Source organism: Podarcis muralis, chromosome 13, assembly GCF_964188315.1.
Source record: "Podarcis muralis chromosome 13, rPodMur119.hap1.1, whole genome shotgun sequence".
In the NCBI taxonomy this organism is placed as follows: domain Eukaryota; kingdom Metazoa; phylum Chordata; class Lepidosauria; order Squamata; family Lacertidae; genus Podarcis; species Podarcis muralis.
In genome coordinates, this window is record NC_135667.1 from 56278848 (window position 1) to 56298693 (window position 19846).

At 44.3% G+C, this 19846-nt stretch overlaps 1 protein-coding gene across 2 annotated transcripts in view; it reads left to right on the top strand.

Annotated features, from left to right (window-relative positions):
• Positions 1-1733: 1733 nt before the first annotated feature.
• PTPN3 (protein tyrosine phosphatase non-receptor type 3) overlaps positions 1734-19846 on the top strand; it is a 104408-nt gene continuing 86295 nt past the window's right edge. The window contains exon 1 of one of the 2 annotated variants that reach the window (XM_028701708.2): positions 1734-1888. In XM_028701708.2, coding sequence (XP_028557541.2) covers positions 1840-1888 — 49 coding nt within the window. In that variant the 5' untranslated portion in view covers positions 1734-1839. The remainder of the gene's footprint in view (positions 1889-19846) is intronic. The other variant, XM_028701706.2, reaches the window with a different exon arrangement.

The following is a 19846-nucleotide window of genomic DNA, read 5'->3' on the forward strand; positions in this document are numbered from 1 at the left end:
TTATTTCAAGGAACTCATGGTGGCATACAGGGGTCTCTTTCCCCACCTAACATCCCTGTGAAGTAAACAAGGCTGAGAGAGAGAGAGAGAGAGAGAGAGAGAGAGAGAGAGAGAGAGAGACTAACTGGCTCCAAGACCTGAGTGGGCTTCATGACTGAATGACGATTTGAGCCTGTGTCTGCCCACTCCTAGCCCTACCATCCAACCCGCTGTTTCTCAAAGGGGGTGATGGTCCACACTGTAGGGCAGGAGAGGATGGCAAGAGAGGCAGGAAGATTCAAGGACAATCAAAGAAACAATTAAACATTTCAGGGTAGTATCATATTGTATAAGGGGAGCAGGTGGTGCTGTGGTCTAAACCACTGAACCTTGGGCTTGCCGATCAGAAGGTCGGCGGTTTGAATCCCCACAACGGGGTGAGCTCCCGTTGCTCGGTCCCAGCTCCTGCCAACCTAGCAGTTCGAAAGCACACCAAAAAGTGCAAGTAGATAAATAGGTACCACTCCGGCGGGAAGGGAAACAGTGTTTTTGTGAGCTGTGGCGTTGAAACAGAAGTGGTTTAATCCTGCTGGCCACGTGATCTAGAAAGCTGTCTGTGGACAAACGCCTGCTTCCTTGACTGAAGCGAGATGAGTGCCACAACCTCATAGTTGCCTGACTGGATTTAACCGTCCAGGGGTCCTTTACTTTTACCTAGTACAGTACAGTATAGTATCAATTTTTTTTTTAAATTTGCAGAATATGGATACATACATTTTCAAAATGAGACCTAGGGCAGCAAGGAATATTGAGGACAATCGTAGCTGTGATCGAGAATCACTGTTCAGAGTGCTGGAGAAGACTCATTTAATTCAACACCACTAGCAGGCCCAAGGAAACCTCCAAAAGAGAAAGTTTGTTTATATGTGGATAGCTATACGAGTCTCAGTTTCACACGGACTGGAAATGAAAATGTTCCTCAGCCTATGGGCTTGATCTGCGGTGAGAACCTTTCTAATTCCAATATGGCCCCAAAACAATATGAAAAGACACCTGTTGTCAAAACATGGACATCTGGCAAACAAGAATGTTCAGTATTTTAAAAGGCTTTTGGTACAGCGGAAATGCCAACAATCATATTTCAAAAAATGTGTAGAAATCTCAGATAAGATGCAGATTATATCTTACCAAGTGGCTGAATTGACTACTCAACAGAAAAAATTGGGCAAAATAACTGAAGAATTTATTGATGATGCTGAGCTGCATTGTTTTATACTTTCTGGTTTGTCCTGTGATCATATTTTAAAGTAGTTCTGTTATGTTATAAATCAAGCACTGCTAGGAGTTCTTTCCTTTTGTTTTCCAATGTATTTGTTATCAATAAAAAGTTCTGTGTGGTGCAAGTAATCCCCCCCCCCCAAAAAAGTGTGGCCCAGAGAAAAAAGTTTGAGAACCACGATTCTAACCATTGCACCACATAGACATCTGGATCTGCTGTGGCGAGGAAAGCTTTGCCTCCTCCATTTCTGCCTGCGGTGAAGTTGATAAAGGTCCAGAAATCCCACCAGGGAAAGCCTCTAAAAGAAGCCAATGCTGAGGGAGGCATTATCTGCACCCGTCTTCCCAAGGCTGTGCGAAGGGTGGATGTCATGGCCATGAATCAATTAAAGCCTCTTCTGACACATGAAGCTGCGCAGGAGCTGCTGGACCTGTTTTACAGGTTTGTTTGGAGCGGAAACAATATGAACTTGTCGCTATTGTAACTAGGACAAGGCAGATTCGTGCTTTGTGAGACTCTGGCTTCTTCCACGTACAGAACTGTCTTGGAAGGGAGAACAGGAGCAAGCAGGAGGGGAAACGATGGTGGAACAAGATCTGTGGCTGGAATGTGCCTCAACTCAAGAGAAATGTAAGTTGTCTTTATAAAAGTCAGGAGGGCAACTGCCTCATTCAGAAGATGGGGAAGTCCAGGAAGTGGGAAGCCGGGAAGTCAGCATTAATTACAAGCTTCTGGGCATCTAATGGGATTATTGCATTTGAAATGAAAAGGTGAAAGGCACTGATGCGAATCATGGGGGAAAGTTGTTATAAAAAAACCCAGTTGCTGGAGCAGGGGCAGATAAGGAAAATGAGTTTCTGGCACATTGAAATGGAGGAGAAAGATGTTTGGAAGTGCCTTTTGATACACTAGGTTGTTTGCTACAGAAGTAGGTTCTTTTTTCAGTAATAGCTGAGATTCAGAGCAGTGTGTGTGTGTGTGTGTGTGTGTGTGTGTGTGTGTGAGAGAGAGAGAGAGAGAGAAGTTACAGAAAACCTTTCCACATGTTATTTTATTATATACTTTAAATATTTACAGCCTACCTTTCTGCTAAGTTAAATACTTGATTGTGGCCTGCATCCTGAACTCTTTGATCTGTCCTTTACATATGTTTGTAAACACACTTTTTGGCACATTTTAAGATGTGTACTTAAAACACCTTGCAATCTATGTATTGGCCCTGAGCTTCCAGAGAGAGCATCAATAGTAGGCCTTTTTACGCATGAGTCTAAGGCACCCTTCCCCAACCTGGTGCTCTCCAGATTCCTTGTACTACATCATCATCATCATCATCATCATCATCATTACCCCACATTATTATTTCCCCAGCCACTCTGAGCGGCTTACAGCAAAATATTAAAATACAATAATCTATCAAATATTAAAATATTAAATATTAAAAGCTTTCCTAGACAGGGTTGCCTTCAGATGCCTTCTAAAAGTCAGATAGTTGTTTATTTCCTTGACATCTGAAGGGAGGGTGTTCCACAGGGCGGGCGCCACTACCGAGAAGGCCCTCTGCCTGGTTCTCTGAAACCTCACTTCTCGCAGGGAAGGAACTGCCAGAAGCCCCTTGGTGCTGGATCTCAGGCAGAACGATGGGGGTGGAGATGCTTCTTCAGGTATACTGGGCCAAGGCCATTTAGGCAGTGGCGGAGCTTCATTCTCCGGCACTGGGGAGCAGAGAGCAGGTGGGGGTGTGGCACCCAGCGTGTGCGGGGGCCCCCAGCTACGATGGCACCCCTCCGGGATTGCGCTGCCAGGGGTGGTGCACTCTCCGCGCATTCCTCTTCCTCCACCAGTACATTTAGGGCTTTCAAGGTCTGCACCAACACTTTGAATTGTGCTTGGAAACGTATTGGGAGCCAATGTAGGTCTTTCAGGACGAGTGTAATATGGTCTCGGTGGCCACATACAATTCTCATCAGCCACAGCCAGCAAGGCTGGCTTGTCTAAAAGCTCGGCTACACATTGCATACCCAAGTGTGTAAGAAAACCCTGACTGGCCTCTTCTTCCTCACAGAAGAGGAAAGGCCCTTCCACTTGTGGGATTGCATGAGAACCCCATTCCTGGAAGAGGCAACATTCCACTTTCGATCATATGATGAGAACAGTAAATATGCTTAGCTGTGTAATAATCTAGAATTTAAAATAACATACCAGTTAATGCAGTAGAAACTGACATATTCTTTCATTTTGTTTCAATTTCTGTTCCACTTCTTCACTCAGCATTGACAATGACAGAGACAATAAAAGCAGAAAATTATTAGTATGTAAATGAAATAGGAGCTGAAATGAACTTCTGTGCTGTTGTATCACAGGCATACACAGCAGTGACTGAAAACACTGAGCATGACGTTTGCCTGGCAGGATCAGAGCAGAGGTGTGTCCCCAACAGCAGCCAGGCAGAGGCAGTGGGTGCTCACAAGCACCATCTTGTCCCCAGCACCAGCTGTTTAGAAGCACCTGCTGCCGCTGGACATGGAGGCTCTCCTAAGGTGTCTCATGGCTACTAGCTGCTGGTTTTTTTCTGCCCTCCATGAATTTGTCCAAACTTCTTCTTTTTAAGCTACATCAAGTCCTGGTCATCACGATGAAGCCTTGCACAGATGCCTCACCAATTCAGAGGGTGGAGGCTCCTTAAGGCAGGGATGGAGCTATGCTCCTCCAGATGTTGTTCAACTCCGATAAGCCTCAGCCAGCATGGCCAGAGGTCAGCGATGGTGAGCACTGGAGTCCAACAACATCTGGAAGACCACAGTTCCCCTGCCCACCCTTAAGAGGTGCGTTTCCTGAAATGCTTAGCAAGTTGCACCTATTTATTTGTGCATTTTTACAACTGCTGTACATACATCATACATTGTCCATCAGTTATCCATTTCCTAAGTACTTCCCAGTCCACCTCTCCGGGGCATTCTATGCAAACCCTGAACAGCTGCATATCCCGATCTTCCACACATTTTGGTCTCAAGTCTTTCTTTATTTGAGATTATCTGGAGATTTGATTGAATATTATACCCTCTAAAATATTCTCCCAAGCACTTCCACTCTTTTTTAAACTGTGTTTCATTTTTATTTCTTATTTTCGCGGTCATAGATGCTAATTCTGTACATTCTATCAATTTATTCTGCCAGATATCTTTCATAGGTTATTCTTTTTCTTTCCATTTTTTTGCGCAGACATTTCTAGCAGCAGCAGCAGCAGTCACATATAAATATAGGTTGAGAGCCTTCTTTGGTAAATCATTTCTTATTATCCCTAGTAGGAAGGCCTCAGGTCTTTTAGGAAATGTAGGTTATGTATAGATAATTTCCCAGAATTTTCTAGTGTATTTACACAACCACAACACGTGTATCAAGGCTGCAAGTTGTGCCTTAGCATTGCATGTTTGCATACCTTGCAGTGAAGAGCACACCCACACATAGCCTCTCCAGGTGACAATCTCAACCAACACAAAGGTCAAAAGAGCCTGGGAAGCATTGCTCCGCTTTCACCTCTGTACATAAATTTCCCAGATTAGTCATTTTTCTGTAGTTCAGCTTTAGTGGGATCAAATGTTTTCCTCAGATGAGAGAACTATAAAAAGGCTTCTGGGAGGAAATGTTCTGATCATATCAGATTTTGGCCTTTGGATGAGCATGAACCAGCCCACAAGGCACTTTGAAGACCCACCCATTTCCCCAAGAGTTAGGCTGGGTCTATATGCATGTTGCACTGTGAGCTGTGAGTTTCTTCTGTTCAAACACAAAACATAAACAAAACCTCCCTGCAACTAGAAAACCAACAGACCAGGTATCGGGTTGAACTTGAACCTGATGATGCCCTAAGCCAGGCTGGAGAACTGCCAGGTCCAGGGGCCCAGACACCTGGCCCCTCAACTCTCCCCAGGCCACACACCTCCCAGGCCCTCCAGCACATCCCCACAGTTTTTGCCTGGATGTTCTGTGTCCTTATTTCTCATCATTCCTTTGCTTGCCTGGATGGAGGATAGAGAGGACTGTGAGTGTGCACAGAGACCAGCAGATTGTATAAAGGTAAAAATTATAGTCATTGCTCCACCCCTAAAGGTTGCCCAAAAGGGAACGTAGTCCCAGGCTGAAAAAAAGATCCCCACCTGTTTCTTCATATTGTCCTAAAGGTAAAGGTACCCCTGCCTGTACGGGCCAGTTGTGTCCGACTCTAGGGTTGTGCGCCCATCTCACTTAAGAGGCCAGGGGCCAGCGCTGTCCGGAGACACTTCCAGGTCACCAGGCCAGCATGACGAAGCTGCTCTGGCAAACCGGCACCAGCGCAGCACACGGAAACACCATTTACCTTCCCGCTATAAAGTGGTACCTATTTATCTACTTGCACTTTAAGGGTGCTTTCAAACTGCTAGGTGGGCAGGAGCTGGGACCGAAAGACGGGAGCTCACCCCGCCGCGGGGATTCGAACCGCCGACCATACGATCGGCAAGTCCTAGGCACTGAGGTTTTACCCACAGCGCCACCTGCGTCCCTCTCCATATTGTCCTAAGCTGCTCTTATTTCCAGGTAGGAGTGGGAAGTGTTTTGTTGGTTGGTTGGTTGTTTGGCTTTATCTAAATGTGGGGAAGAAGTTAGGAATGGATTCCTCAGCCCACCTCCTGAACTGGTACAGTCAGCCCAGTCTAATACATTTTGCTGCCTGAGGCAAAGAACAAGAAGACAGTGTCCTCCTCTCTCCTTCTATGTACAAAAGCTCACTGAACTGAGAGCTGTGCCTAAGAAGAGCTTGCTGCATCAGGCCAGTAGCCCATCGAGCCTGACAACCTGTTCTCCTCATGGCCAGCCAGATGCCTGGGAGAAGCCTGCCACTCACTCCAATGTTGTCACTGGAGCAGGGCACTTGAGGGCAGCTGGCTAAGGGAAGAGATGCCGGGCTGGCGCATACACCTCTGTGTGTTCTGCAACAGCACTTGACTCCCTACCCCTCCACACCTTGGGCACAGTCTACTGTCCCATCACAGCAGTCTACATTTATTACAACACTGCAATACGCTCCAACCGCTGAGACACACTTCTGCTTCTAGATAGAAGAGATACACATGGCAAGAGAAAGAATTTCCCACTTCACAACAGCAAGGCTGCAAAACAGGGTCTTCTGGTCTTCCTTTTCGCACCTCCCTCCTGCTCACTGTTTGCACAATAGCCTTCCTTAGGAGATAAGCATGTCTTGAGATAGCATGCAGGAGACTAAATCTTGTCAAGGATGCCTGTGGTTACAGCTTGTGCAGACTTGAATTCATTAATAACTTTATTGTTTCAATTCTTCCTGTCACAACCTCATTATTCTGGAAGAGTGATAGTATGCACAGAAACCTGCAGCCTCCAGTTCCCTCCCTCCCTTTCTCTCTCTGTGTGGCATTTCACCAATACAACGACTCATGCACCTGCCATAGGCGCTGCAGCAGGTGAATGCTTGACACTAAGATCAGACTGGAGGCCAGCAACAGATAATTTTTGGATAATGACATTTACGTGCTTGTGGAGTTTGCAGGAGAAACAGGAGTGTATCAGCTCCTGCCAAGTTCAGTAGAGCCATATTCAGTCACTTCAGATATTGATCTTGGCATGTCTGGGTAAGCAGCATTCAGAGGGAGTGAGTCACTCATTTGGATCACGGAGGGCAGAAGCAGTCTCAGCATGCACAGCTCCACCTTTGGGCACTTTAGCATGGTCTATTTATTGCCATTTTAAATTGACTGTGATGCTAGAGGCACAGGAACTATTATGCATAAACAAAAGGCCTTTATTAAATATTGTCTATTAAATTGCATTTTCACTGCTTGCCTTATTCTGCATATAGGTTGCAGTAGCACTTTGATTAAGCAACTTTGAAATCCTTTCATTTGTTGCCTAAATGTTTAGTAGTTGATAAAATCCATTAACTGGACCATTTCTGAAGCCTTGTTTGAGCACAAGGAAGCCAGCAAGAAATATTATGGGGGAAATGAATGTGCTTCCAATATTAATAGGTTCTATTTCTAGTAAGCCTGCCTCACTGTCTTTTTTACAGCCACATAAGGAGGACTAGAGGCTTTATAGGTTGATGTGACGCCTAGGACTGTTCTTTCCTAGGCAGTGACTCATCCCTTTGCCTGCACTAATATTGAAAGCAAAGCAACTTTCTGTGGGCTAATCATTGCCATGAGCAAGAGAGGCAGCAGACGGATCACCCTGAGCTTGTCTGTAGCAGTGAAGGTTGCAAAATTAAGCCTGTAACTTCAGCCCCAGTAATCTCAATTAGGGAAAAATTAGGACACACTCCCATACTTCAGGTCTTCTGGATGAGGGGCTCTAGGATCTAGAGGCTGGTGGAGCTTGAGCTTGAGTTATTGCCCCTGCATGATATAGATGCCAGAGCAATTCCCCTCATATGCCAGCAGAACCTTCAGGTGGCAGAGCCCTCATGGCTGTGAAGCATGTTCTTGTTATAAGAAAAAAAACTGCTCCTTTTCCCTTATGGGGTATCCAAGAGCCCATATAGAGTCCTTTTGTAGGTTCTCTGTCGGTAGGACAAAATAACAGAGACCAACCAGAGAATATTGAGAAGCAAAGCAGCTAGTAAGCCTGATCTTTATTAAAGCTGTTGCAACAGGGTGCTCCCCCCACACATGGGAGGGGGGAGAGACCCCGAGCCGTGTGCACAAGCCCTTATTTTAAATTGCCCGCCCTGGAGTCCAAGACCACCCCCTAGATACATCATACCTACATCACAGAAGGGGTGTAGCCCAAGACCACCCCTTTAATACATCAGAGAAGGGGCGGACTACAACAGATATCTGAGTGAGTTGTTTTTTCTCCTGTCTGCTAGGTTACTTGGTTAGATTACTTGGGCATCCTGGCCACTCTTGTTATGATAACTACTCAATTCCTGAATCCAGGCCACAGGTCACAGGCTCACATCCTATTCATATCTTAAGTGTGCCCTTAAGACAGAATTTGTGAAAGAGACAATGGGGAGATTTCCCATTTTCCTTCGACCTTGCAGAGAAATATTTGAGGTCATTTTGGGAGAGAAAATGGCTTCAGGACTTTTCTGTGGGTTTCAGACGTGGTTTACATATTTGTATGTGTTTGCTTGGTACATCTATGAACAACTATTATATATATATAAGACCTTAAAATTCTTATAACATTCTGTTTCACTGCCTGAAGCAAAAGGGGATGGAGCTGCTGCCCGCCCACCAAAGCCTCGCTCACTGGGGTCATGCTGCTGTCCAGCGAGATCTCATGGCACTCTTGCGAGATCTCACGGGAAGCCACTGCCACTTCTCCAGTGCCAGCAGCAGGGGGAGCAAGGCATGTGCTGCACAGCAACCCTGCGGGATTCTGCCACCTGAGGCAGCTGTCTTAGTTTGCCTCAGGGTGGGCAGCCCTGCTGCTCCAGAGGAGCAGACAAAAAGGGTTGGGAACGTGAGTGGGACAGGGATGGCAGCACACTCCTGGGCAAAATGCTGGACTAGGTGGACTTGGGTCAGATCAAATGCTGTTAAGTCTTGTTATCTCATTCATGTGGTCTTAAAATGCTTTTTCAGCATCTGTATGAATTTAGAAATAAATGCATGCACTGTAGTGGAATTAGCTTCTGCTTAAACAGAGAGCCCACCACATCCCCAAACCATTTATTTGCTATCTTTGAAGGTTTATTCTAATGTTTAGCTAGACTTTGCTTCTTTGAAGTTTCCACCCTCTAGTTAAAGTCCTGCCCTCTGGAACAACAGAGAGCAAGTTGGCTCTGTCTTCATCCTGACAGTCCTTCAGAAGAAGAATGCACACCTGTCTCTTCAGACTAAGCACACCCAGCTCTTTCAATCCCCAGAGGATTTGGTTTCCCGATCCATCACCACCCTGGCACCTAAAAGATGAGTGGCCGTCAGGTGAGCTTCTGATGAAATGACTGCGGCTGAGAAAGAGAGAGATGAAGCATCTGGTATCTCAGCAGAACCAACTTTCTTTCTCTCCTTTGGCTGCAGCCTGATGGAATGACATTTTTAAAAATTTGCAAATGTGCAAGTTGAGCAAGTGCAGAGGAAAGCAGCTTGAGCAAATCCACTGTCCTGCATCAGAGAGGCAGGCCAGAGCCTTCACATTGTTTCCCAGGTCTCAAACCTAGCACTCACCCTCATTCTTGGTCTGCCTCTTCCAAAAAAACCCCAATTCTATTATTTACTCATATACACCCATCTCCAGCTGGTGGAGAGATGAGTCATTTCCACCAAAATGCCTCCACAGGTGTCTCCAGCTGTTGGGGGTTTTTTTTAGCCATTTTGGCTCACTTACCTGTAATTCTCCTAACAACAACTGTTGATTGGCATGCCTGACTTTTAAGACAGTCCCTCAACCCTCTTTTGATCTGACCCCAGACTTCTTGCAATCAGATATAATTCTACAACCATCTACAATCTATCAGAGAATGATTTAGGCTGTAATCCAATCCACACTTACCTTGAAGTAAGCCCCATTGAATTCAATAGGACTTCCTTCTGAGTACACATGGTTAGGATCCTGCTATTATTTTAACCTCCCAGCTCATCCCAAGAGCAAACTGGAATTTCAGCCAGGCCACCAGTGGAGTCCTCCAATGGGCTGCTCTGGCTGCCGATCTGTTAAATGCATTTTGCAATTAACATTAAGCCAAGGCACACATAGGTGTGTTCCTTCAATACTGTAGGGTCTGGACAGGATTTAGAAACACTGGGCATAAGCTTCGTTGTGATAGCAACATTTTCTACATATTTTACTGTAGAATATTTTTGCTATAGAGAAATATTCTTAAAATCAATGTGCTGTATTATAGCCACAGACAGTCAAATGGCTCTTTCAGACTATTAATTTCATTGCTTCTTTTTATTAGCAAGACGTTTTATTCATATTTATTCATATCACTTTGATGAAATGCACATGCATATCTTGAAGTATGACATTTTAGTCTCTGAATGGGAAAAAGCTCTTGTTGACAAATATGACTGAGCTGATAAATTCAAATTCAAATATCTCAAGGGCTGTCACATGGAAGACAGAGCAACCTTGATTTCTCCTGCTTCGGAGGGCAGAACCAGAACCGATGGCTTCAAGAAAGGAGATTCTGACTAAACATCAGGAAGAACTTTTGGACTGTGAGTAAGAGCCCTTTGACAATGGAACAGACTCCCTGGAGAGGTTGCAGACGCTCCTTCCTTGGAGGTTGGATGGCCATCTATCATGGATGCTATGGTTGAGGTTCCTACATTGCAGCGGGTTGGACTGGATGACCTCGGGGTCCCTTCCAACTCTACAGTTCTATGATTCTATGAATCCAAAATGGTTCAAATGGGTTTAAAAGCCTGTGTTAAAATAATCATTTTCTACTACAGTGGTACCTGCTTCAGGTTACAGACTCCGCTAACCCAGAAATAGTACCTCGGGTTAAGAATTTTGCTTCAGGATGAGAACAGAAATTGTGCTCTGGTGGTGCGGCAGCAGCGGGAGGCCCCATTAGCTAAAGTGGTGCTTCAGGTTAAGAACAGTTTCAGGTTAAGAATGAATTAAGCTCTTAACCTGAGGTACCACTGTGTGTTTTGCTTGAGATAGTAACTATTTAAAGGCATTTTCTTTCATCTTGGTTGTGCTATAAAGTCCTGTTTAGATTCAAACCACACCTGCAAATGTACATTTCCCCTCTGCAAATGGCATCAGTGAGTCCCGCTTGCAAGGGAGCAGTTGGGAGCTCACACATATGACATCAGATGTGAAGCAGGTGTGTGGTTGGGGCCAAATTAGGCCCATAAGGTCCACACCCCGCATTTGGGAGGAGGCAGCAAGTAAATAATTTACATTTTTTTGCATTCTCACAGTTCTTTGCATAGTAAGTTATATCCTAAATCTCTTGCCCAGTGTATCATCACAGATTTTACCTGTTCTTCTTTCTCCCATTCTTATAACAATTTGTACATGTGGGGAAATACTTTAACGGTATTTTCTAGTAGGTCTCTTTCAAACTGTGAGATTTGATTTCAGAAATCAGAAATCATTCCTTTTATCCATTTTTAAAGTTTTGTTAAGTTGATGATATTGTAACCAATCAGTTGCTTTTTGATCTAACTCTGGTTTCTCTTCAGATCATATAAATCTTTTTGCCTTTAACTGAACCATAGCTTTTTGTTTACTTTCACAGACTAAACTACAGCCATGTTGGCTGGTGGCTACTATTTACTGCTTACATCTGTTACCATATAGCCGTGTGTGTGTGTGTGTGTGTGTGTGTGTGTGTGTGTGTGTGTGTGTATATATATATATATATATATATATATATATATATATATATATATATATAATTACATGCATACACTGATGGAACGCATGAGGGAATTTTTAACCTAGAGTCAGCATGCACAAAACTAGTATTTCCAGAAAAGGGAATGAGCAACAAGACAAGACAAAGTTCAAAGCACTTGTATATGCGGGGTTTTGTGTTTTTAAAAAACAAAAATAGAGCAGGCAGCACTCAGATTGAATTAACTATTATTCGGTTATATCTTTAGAGGGGAGAGGAGATGGGGAAGAGCAAGCAAGATGGAGATAGGTGTGATATGAGAAGGCAGAAGCGAGGGGGTGACTAATAAAGAGATAGGAGCATATTAGAAGATAAGGTAAAGGTAAAGGTACCCCTGCCCATACGGGCCAGTCTTGACAGACTCTAGGGTTGTGCGCCCATCTCACTCAAGAGGCCGGGGGCCAGCGCTGTCCGGAGACACTTCCGGGTCACGTGGCCAGCGTGACAAAGCTGCATCTGACGAGCCAGAGCCGCACACGGAAACGCCGTTTACCTTCCCGCTAGTAAGCGGTCCCTATTTATCTACTTGCACCCGAGGGTGCTTTCGAACTGCTAGGTTGGCAGGTGCTGGGACCGAGCAACGGGAGCGCACCCCGCCGCGGGGATTCGAACCACCGACCTTTCAATCAGCAAGCCCTAGGCACTGAGGCTTTTACCCACAGCGCCACCCGCGTCCCAAAATAGAAGATAGGAAGACATATAAGATTAGTGAAAAGGTGAGAAAATATAAATAGCACCTTGTTTGTAGGCAACACATCAAACGTCTTGGAGAATTAGAGTGGCCAGGGAGGAAACAGAATTAGAGAGTGAAGGGTGAATGTTACTTCTTCCAAGTGGGTAGGCAGGGAGTCTTCTTCAGGGGGTCTACTCTACTATGAACCAGGAGACCAATTTTTGCACCAGTGCACTGGGCTCACAGGGTGCTGTTCACTATGATTTGTGATGGCTAGGACATCATAGCCGTTTATTATGTTGGAACATCCAGGAGAAAGGCAGTGATGGAGAAATGCAGGCACAGTTAACCTCTTTGATTCTTCCCAACCAAATCTAGTTGGGATTATTCTTAAAGGCTTGGTCTTTCAAGGAACGGCTTCACTAACAAAGGAAGGGAAGGGCATCTGCAGTTCCAGTAGGATTTTTCATATCCTGACATGAGTGGTGGTGGTTATAAAAGGGTGTGGAAGGTTGCAAAAGGGATCCATGTGTACCTTTGGGGTGTGATTTCCTAATCTGAATGGATGCTGAATCATTTGTGGTGTTGTTCTAACAGTGGGTTTTACTCTGCTTTCCTGTGCAGCGCTCTTTACTTCTCTGGGGATTCTCCAAAGCCCATAAATAGAAGTGCAGTGGGGTTTGATTAGACTGGAGACGGACTGGTGTTTACTCAAAGTGAAATGGGCCACTTTGGAGAGCTCTCCTGAAGCTCAAGGCCTACTTTGAAGATTGAGAGGGGCAGAGACACTTACTGCAGATGGTATCTGAGACATAGTCATTTTAAATTAAGAAAGGTTTTCCCCTCAAGCTCTCCATAAAAGGGAAATTCTATGGAGGGGAGAAGAGGGTGTCTGGTTCTGGATTAACTTTACCAGGACTCTCCAATCACTGATTGGGGGAGGGCGAATAAAGTAATATATCATAACTTGTTCCAGTGTGCTCTGTGCTCTTTTGCCAGTTCTTTCTCCTAGGAACAGCAACATATACAGTAAACCACATGTGTCAATGTTGTTGTCGCTTTCACTTGGGCGCTCTAAACCTTTTCTTATTCTAATGCAGTCCAACCCTTTCAAATAATATATTCTGAAAACCCTCGTGTACAAAAAATGGATCCCTCATTAGAGTCCATTGCTGCCCCCCCCCCCGCACTTCAAGCCCTAGTTGCGTCAGTGAGTTTGATAGGTGTGTGTTGGTGGATAATAGTGTATATTTTAAAGTAAGGTAGTAGTTTTTTTTCTTAATTTTACTGTTTTAACAGCTTCGAGGTGTTTTTTTTAAAAACACACACACCAAGCAGAATATGTGGTGATGACCACCAATTTGAGTGACTCTAAAAGGGGATTAGATAAGCCCATGGAGGATACCATGGGCTAGTAGCCATGAGGACTATGTTCTGCTTTTACTATAGGAGGCAGGGTGTCACTGAATACCACCTGGGGGGTAGTGCTGTTGTGCTCATTTCCTATTTGTGGTCTTCTCATATAAGCATCTGGTTTACCACTGTGAGAACAGGATGCTGGACTAGATTCAGCAGGCTCTTCTTATGTTCTTAAGCATGGTCAAGACCCATTGCTTTTATTCTAGGGTTGTTTATAGGAGCAGGTTTTTCCTCTTGCTCTTTCTTACTTCACCAACTCTGTGCTACAAAGATGTCTGCAAGTGTGACATGAAGGCTGTGTGGGAATTCCCTTGCAGGCAACTGCAGCGCCTGGAGACAGACAGTCAGGTGATGCATCCATAGCAGTGAGCAGAGGAGGAATGCCCACTGAGTGGAGTGCAGAGAGAAGAAACACCATGGTGTATTTGCATCAACAACAACCGGATGCCTTCCTCTGCCCCAGCTGCAACAAAACATGTCTTTCCTGCATTGGTCTCTACAGCCACAGCAGGCAATCTTCCAACAGTTGAACTTCACCCACAAAGGCACACTCCTCCATTGTCTCCCGAGACAGGCAGATGCCAACCAACGCAATCTATGTGTAATTTCTGAGTCTGCAGTTGATTTAAACATTAGCAGCTTCACACCAGCTATCTAGGCCAGCATCCTATTCTCACAGTAGCCAACCAATTTATTTTAAAAAATAAATAAAATTATTTTTGCATTTTCTATTTTACATAAACAAATGAATTAAATACATACGGTAATCATATAATCCCTTCTGACTTCCCTCCCCACCATTGTGGATCTTAATGTGATGATTTCCCCCTCTGCCTCTCTATCATAACTCTATTTTTATAAATCCTTTGTCAATCCATAGTTCAAATTTTTACTACAAGTTTTCTGTCAATCCTACCAATGTATGTAGTTGTTTGCAATAGCTTTTCAAATAAATTATAAACTTTCCCCATTCTTTATTAAAGACCTCCTCTTCCTGGTTTGTAATTATTCCTGTAGGTTTTGCCATTTCGGCATAGTTCATCAATTTTGTCTGCCACTCTTCTTTGGTTGAGCTGTACCATCTTTCTATTTCTGGGCTAAGTGCAGCTGTGGTTGCATACATAAATAGTTTTGTGTGGTCCTTCGGGGTCAGTAGCCAACCAGATTTCTAAGGGAAGCCTGAAAGCAGGACCTGAGCACAAGAGAGAGCAGTCTCCTTCCTGTGGTTTCCAGCAACTGATACTCAGAAGCATTACTGCCTCTGCAGAGTTTTGGTCCATGTACTTCTTCACAGGAATCATATAGCTGACTTGTTGTTTTGCAGGCATTTTACTGCACACAGTGTTTGAGCACTTGTGTGAAATATGTTGTATATAATCAGCAATGAATTGTATCAGCAATGAAGAGAATAAATAAAGAACATGTTGAGTATGTTTGCTACCCCTAATTTAGCTAGGACTTGGGATAAGCTGCACATTTCACCAGCTACTTGTCATTTGTACTTGTCATTTGGGTACATATTCCTTGAAAAGCTGATGGTGTGGCTATTCCTTTTGACACACTTGTTTACCTAGACTGGAACATACGTTTTTGCTCCAGTCTAACCAGTCTGCGGGGTGGGGAGTATGAACACTGCTGATCTTTAGACAGGCATATAAAATCCATTTATGTAGACTATGGATTGTAGAACTCAGGCGACTGCCTAAAACTGTCTGTTGCAAATCGCCAGAGTCCCAGAGGAACTTGATGGGAAGGAAATGCCTCTTTCTTGCTTCAGTCAGGCTTATAAATCAGTGCAGGCAGAAATGGATTCACTCCATGCTGTTTGTAGCCGTGGTAGATGTGGCCACTTTCCTATTAGAAATGAATCAGCTAGATGCTGGACATCACGTGCTGGTTGAATAGAAAATATTTCTCTGCACCTAACATATGATGGTTGATGGTAGCACTTAAATTGGCTAGCTATGTTTTCAGACTCTTTACCCTTCCTGGAACTGATGAAATGCTGATGATGCAATGTACCTCAAGTGGACCCAGCAGGCTTGTTCTTTGGCAGGCCCAGCCCATCTTAAAGGGGAAATACAGGAAGCTCTTAAGGAAATTAAGTGGGAAAGAGTTTCTCATGCTGGCATCGCATGAATGACGTTTCTCCACTCCTTAAAGGGACTTGGGGGCTGGAACCTGAAACTCATTGACCATCCAAGTACGCTACTTGGAAGGTTTCTATTTATTTTAATAAAGAATTCTGATACCTTGGCAGGAGAGAACCCTAGTTTAGGAGGCCGAGCACGGGGCATCCGGGTGGTGCCTGTTTGCTATAGCCCTTTTGGTATTAAAGAATCCCAACAAATGCTCTTCAAATGCACCACTTTCTTGCAATTTAAACCGAATGGGTTGTAAGAGTGAACCAGTGCACCTTGCTAAATTTTATGCGCACTCAGTTCTGATTATTGGATGCAGAGGGCAGTTAATGCTGGAGCTATACATGGGCCATAGCTGCAATTAAGATGATTTAGGCCTCTCTTCTGAAGCTGTGAAGCTGCTGACTTGGCAGATTACTGGAGTTGGCAATGTTTTCCTTTTAAATGAAGGCATTTGCGGCTAATACAACTTCTGGTGAGTCAGGCCCCTGGTGAGTGGTGTTGTCAATTTCCATGCTGAGCTACAGAGCCCTGTGTTTGCAAGGAAGTAAATCTTTGGTAAAGAGTCCAGGAGAAAATGAAACCTGTGTTTGCAGAATAGGGGGTGTGGCATTTTGGCAAATTGTTAACTACAGAATTGACTTTGGGCAATTTCCTAGTTAGAGAAGGCAAGCAGGAAGGTACGGACATGATGATCATTTGCTATCACAGACTGAGCCCTAGACTACATGGGAAATAAAGCAGCACAAAGGACTCTCCACATCTGACCCATGAAAATAGGGGCAAACATACGAAGGATTCCTGCCCTCTTCCCACAATGGCATGTTGCAGAAGGCTCTACTTTGCCTTTTGCATGCTTAATTTATTTATACTGCAATAGCCTGTCATTTACTGTTTTAAAAGCAAAATACAATGGCAACTGTTGCTAAAGATATAGTAGAAAAACACAATAGGTATGCAGTAAACAATAGGCAGTATGCAAGCACTTCACCAGCCACAACGTGTGAAATGGCAGGCTGTGCCATGCTGCTTTAAGAGTCCGCACACATGCATTTATGTGCCACAACACACTCAGCTGCCATTCAGACTGCGACCACAACACTACACGTACACACTTAACTGGGAGGAAATCTACAGAACTTAATGGGACTTACCTCTGCTCTGAGTAGACATGTATATGCTTGCATGATCATCTTTTAGAGAACCCAGGCAGGAAGCTGAACCCTGAAGATAACTCTCGCAAACTTTGTTAGCTAAATTTTAATAAGGCACACCCAAAGGTAAAAAGAAGGACAGTTATTTACTAGAGATAGGTACCAGGAAATAGGGGCAGCTGCAGCATATAACTTGCTTGAACTTCTGCAGTGACTACAAAAAAAAAATTTCTTTCCAGTAGCACCTTAAAGACCAACTAAGTTAGTTCTTGGTATGAGCTTTCGTGTGCATGCACACTTCTTCTTCTTCTTCTGCAGTGACTGTTTGTCTTCAACTGCCTTGCTGCCTGGTGCAGAGTCTACACACAGAGCTGTGCCGCCTGTTTTTACAGGACTGGGAAGACCCCTGTCCATAGCTGTCAACCTTTCCCTTTTCTTGAGAGGAATCCTATTTGGAATAGGGGAATTTCCCTTAAAAAAGGGAAACATTGACAGCTATGCCCCTGCCTGAAATGCTAGAGAGCCACTACCAGTCTGAGTAGGCAGTACGGAGCTAGAAGGACCAACGGAGTCCCTCTGTATAAGGCAGCTTCCTGTTAGGAGAGAATGAATCTTTATTTGCGTCAGCCATCAGCCATAGCAATAAAACAACAATACAATATGCAAAGAATAGAAATAAGAAGTCAATTATATAAAATACATTTTAGGGTTTTGAATCAATATTCTAATTGCCCCAGCTAAAAACCTTGCAACCTTTGCTGTCTCCTGCTCATCTTGATCTGCCAAGAGAAAGGGCAGTGTGCAGTGGCTGGGCGACCCGGAATGGACAATAAAAGAGGGGCGATAACCTCATTCCTCAAGTCTTTATAAAAGGGCGCAAGCCAGAGAGAGAAAGTTGAGAAAGGAATAAATGCCAATTCTGCACCTTCTGTGGCTTGATTGGCATGGAGACCTTATGTGGTCTGAACTACAGCAAGATGTGAAATGGAGAGCTGAGGTCACAGCGAATGCTTAGGCAGGCTCTGCAGTGTACTGTGCACTAAACACAACTGCTGGTAGTGGCTTTTACTCAGACTTTACAAATAGTAATGACTTGTCAGTAGGCAACCCTGAATCCTGCAGACAACGAATCTAAATCTGCAATGGCCCTTTGGCAACTGAATTTGACCCAGGAAACACATTCATCTGGCTTTTGAAGACACCCCCCCCCCCATATTATCCATTTTATTTTTGAATCCCTATCATAATGCATAAAAGGGACGCGGGTGGCGCTGTGGGTTACACCACAGAGCCTAGGACTTGCCGATCAGAAGGTCGGCGGTTCGAATCCCCGTGACGGGGTGAGCTCCCGTTGCTCGGTCCCTGCTCCTGCCAACCTAGCAGTTTGAAAGCACATCAAAGTGCAAGTAGATAAATATGTACCACTCCGGCGGGAAGGTAAACGGCGTTTATGTGCGCTGCTCTGGTTTGCCAGAAGCAGCTTAGTCATGCTTGCCACATGGCTGTACGCCGGCTCCCTTGGCCAATAAAGCGAAATGAGCGCCGTAACCCCACAGTTGGTCATGACTGGACCTAATGGTCAGGGGTCCCTTTACCTTTACCTTTACCTTTACCACAATGCATTGCTTTACTACATTTCAAATTATCATTAGCTAGCATTACTGTAGTATGATATTAGAACAGCACCAATTGCCCATTAATTGCTGGCCATATAAATCCCATACCTTTGGTCAAAAAGCCAGTATTTCGACAGGGATAGTCTTATTATATTGAGTATTCTATATCACAAAGTGATTCCAACTTTCAAAAACAGTTCTAACCCATGTCCAACCCTCTAGAAATCTTGGCAAAGAGAACTACATAGCACTCCCAACCAGCCACAACAACAGACAGAAAAAAGGGGGGGCCTCGGAAGGGGGGAGAGGTCTCAACTTCTCTCCTTGGCTTGGGGGTCATATAGCTCTAGACCCTCCAACTTTTCTCAGGACATTCTGGAATCAAATCAGAAACCAGGGTGGCTTCTGTAAAGCCAGGACTGTCCCTGGAAAATAGGGGCACTTGGAGGGTCTGTTAAATGCCTCTGTTCTTCAGACTCTCTTCCTGAGAAAATAAGTTCAGGCACAGAGTCAGAGGCTAAGAATTAATACAGCATCTCTGCAGTCCCCTTTTCCACCCTTCATAACACCCTTGACCGTTTTGTTATGCTAAGGTTCAACTGCTTCCCAAGATGGTCTCCTGCTGCTACTAATGTCTTTAAATTATTTTTTATTGTTGCACATAAAAGTTTTAGTACACATGCTCCTCAAAGTTGGGGGGGGGGGTTGCATCCTTTAGTGCCTGCTTCCTTTTTTTTTTTTTTTGCCACAGTTTGTCATTCTCTTCATTTGGACAAGACTTCCATTTTCTAAAGGAAGTCTTCTTGCCTTTAAGAGCTATATCAATTCTGTGTGTTCATAGAATCATAGAGTTGGAAGAGACCACAAGGGCCATCGAGTCCAACCCCCTGCCAAGCAGGAAACACCATCAGAGCACTCCTGACATATGGTTGTCAAGCCTCTGCTTAAAGACCTCCAAAGACGGAGACTCCACCACACTCCTTGGCAGCAAATTCCACTGTCGAACAGCTCTTACTGTCAGGAAGTTCTTCCTAATGTTTAAGTGGAATCTTCTTTCTTGTAGTGTTAAACCACACTGGAATCCTCTTGGACTTTATGATCCTGTTCCTGATCTGATGAGCTTCTTATTATTTGTATCTTTGGAGACATTTGACCCTCATTACTTTAAATAATGAGGTCATTACTTTAAATAATGAGGTCGGCGGTTCGA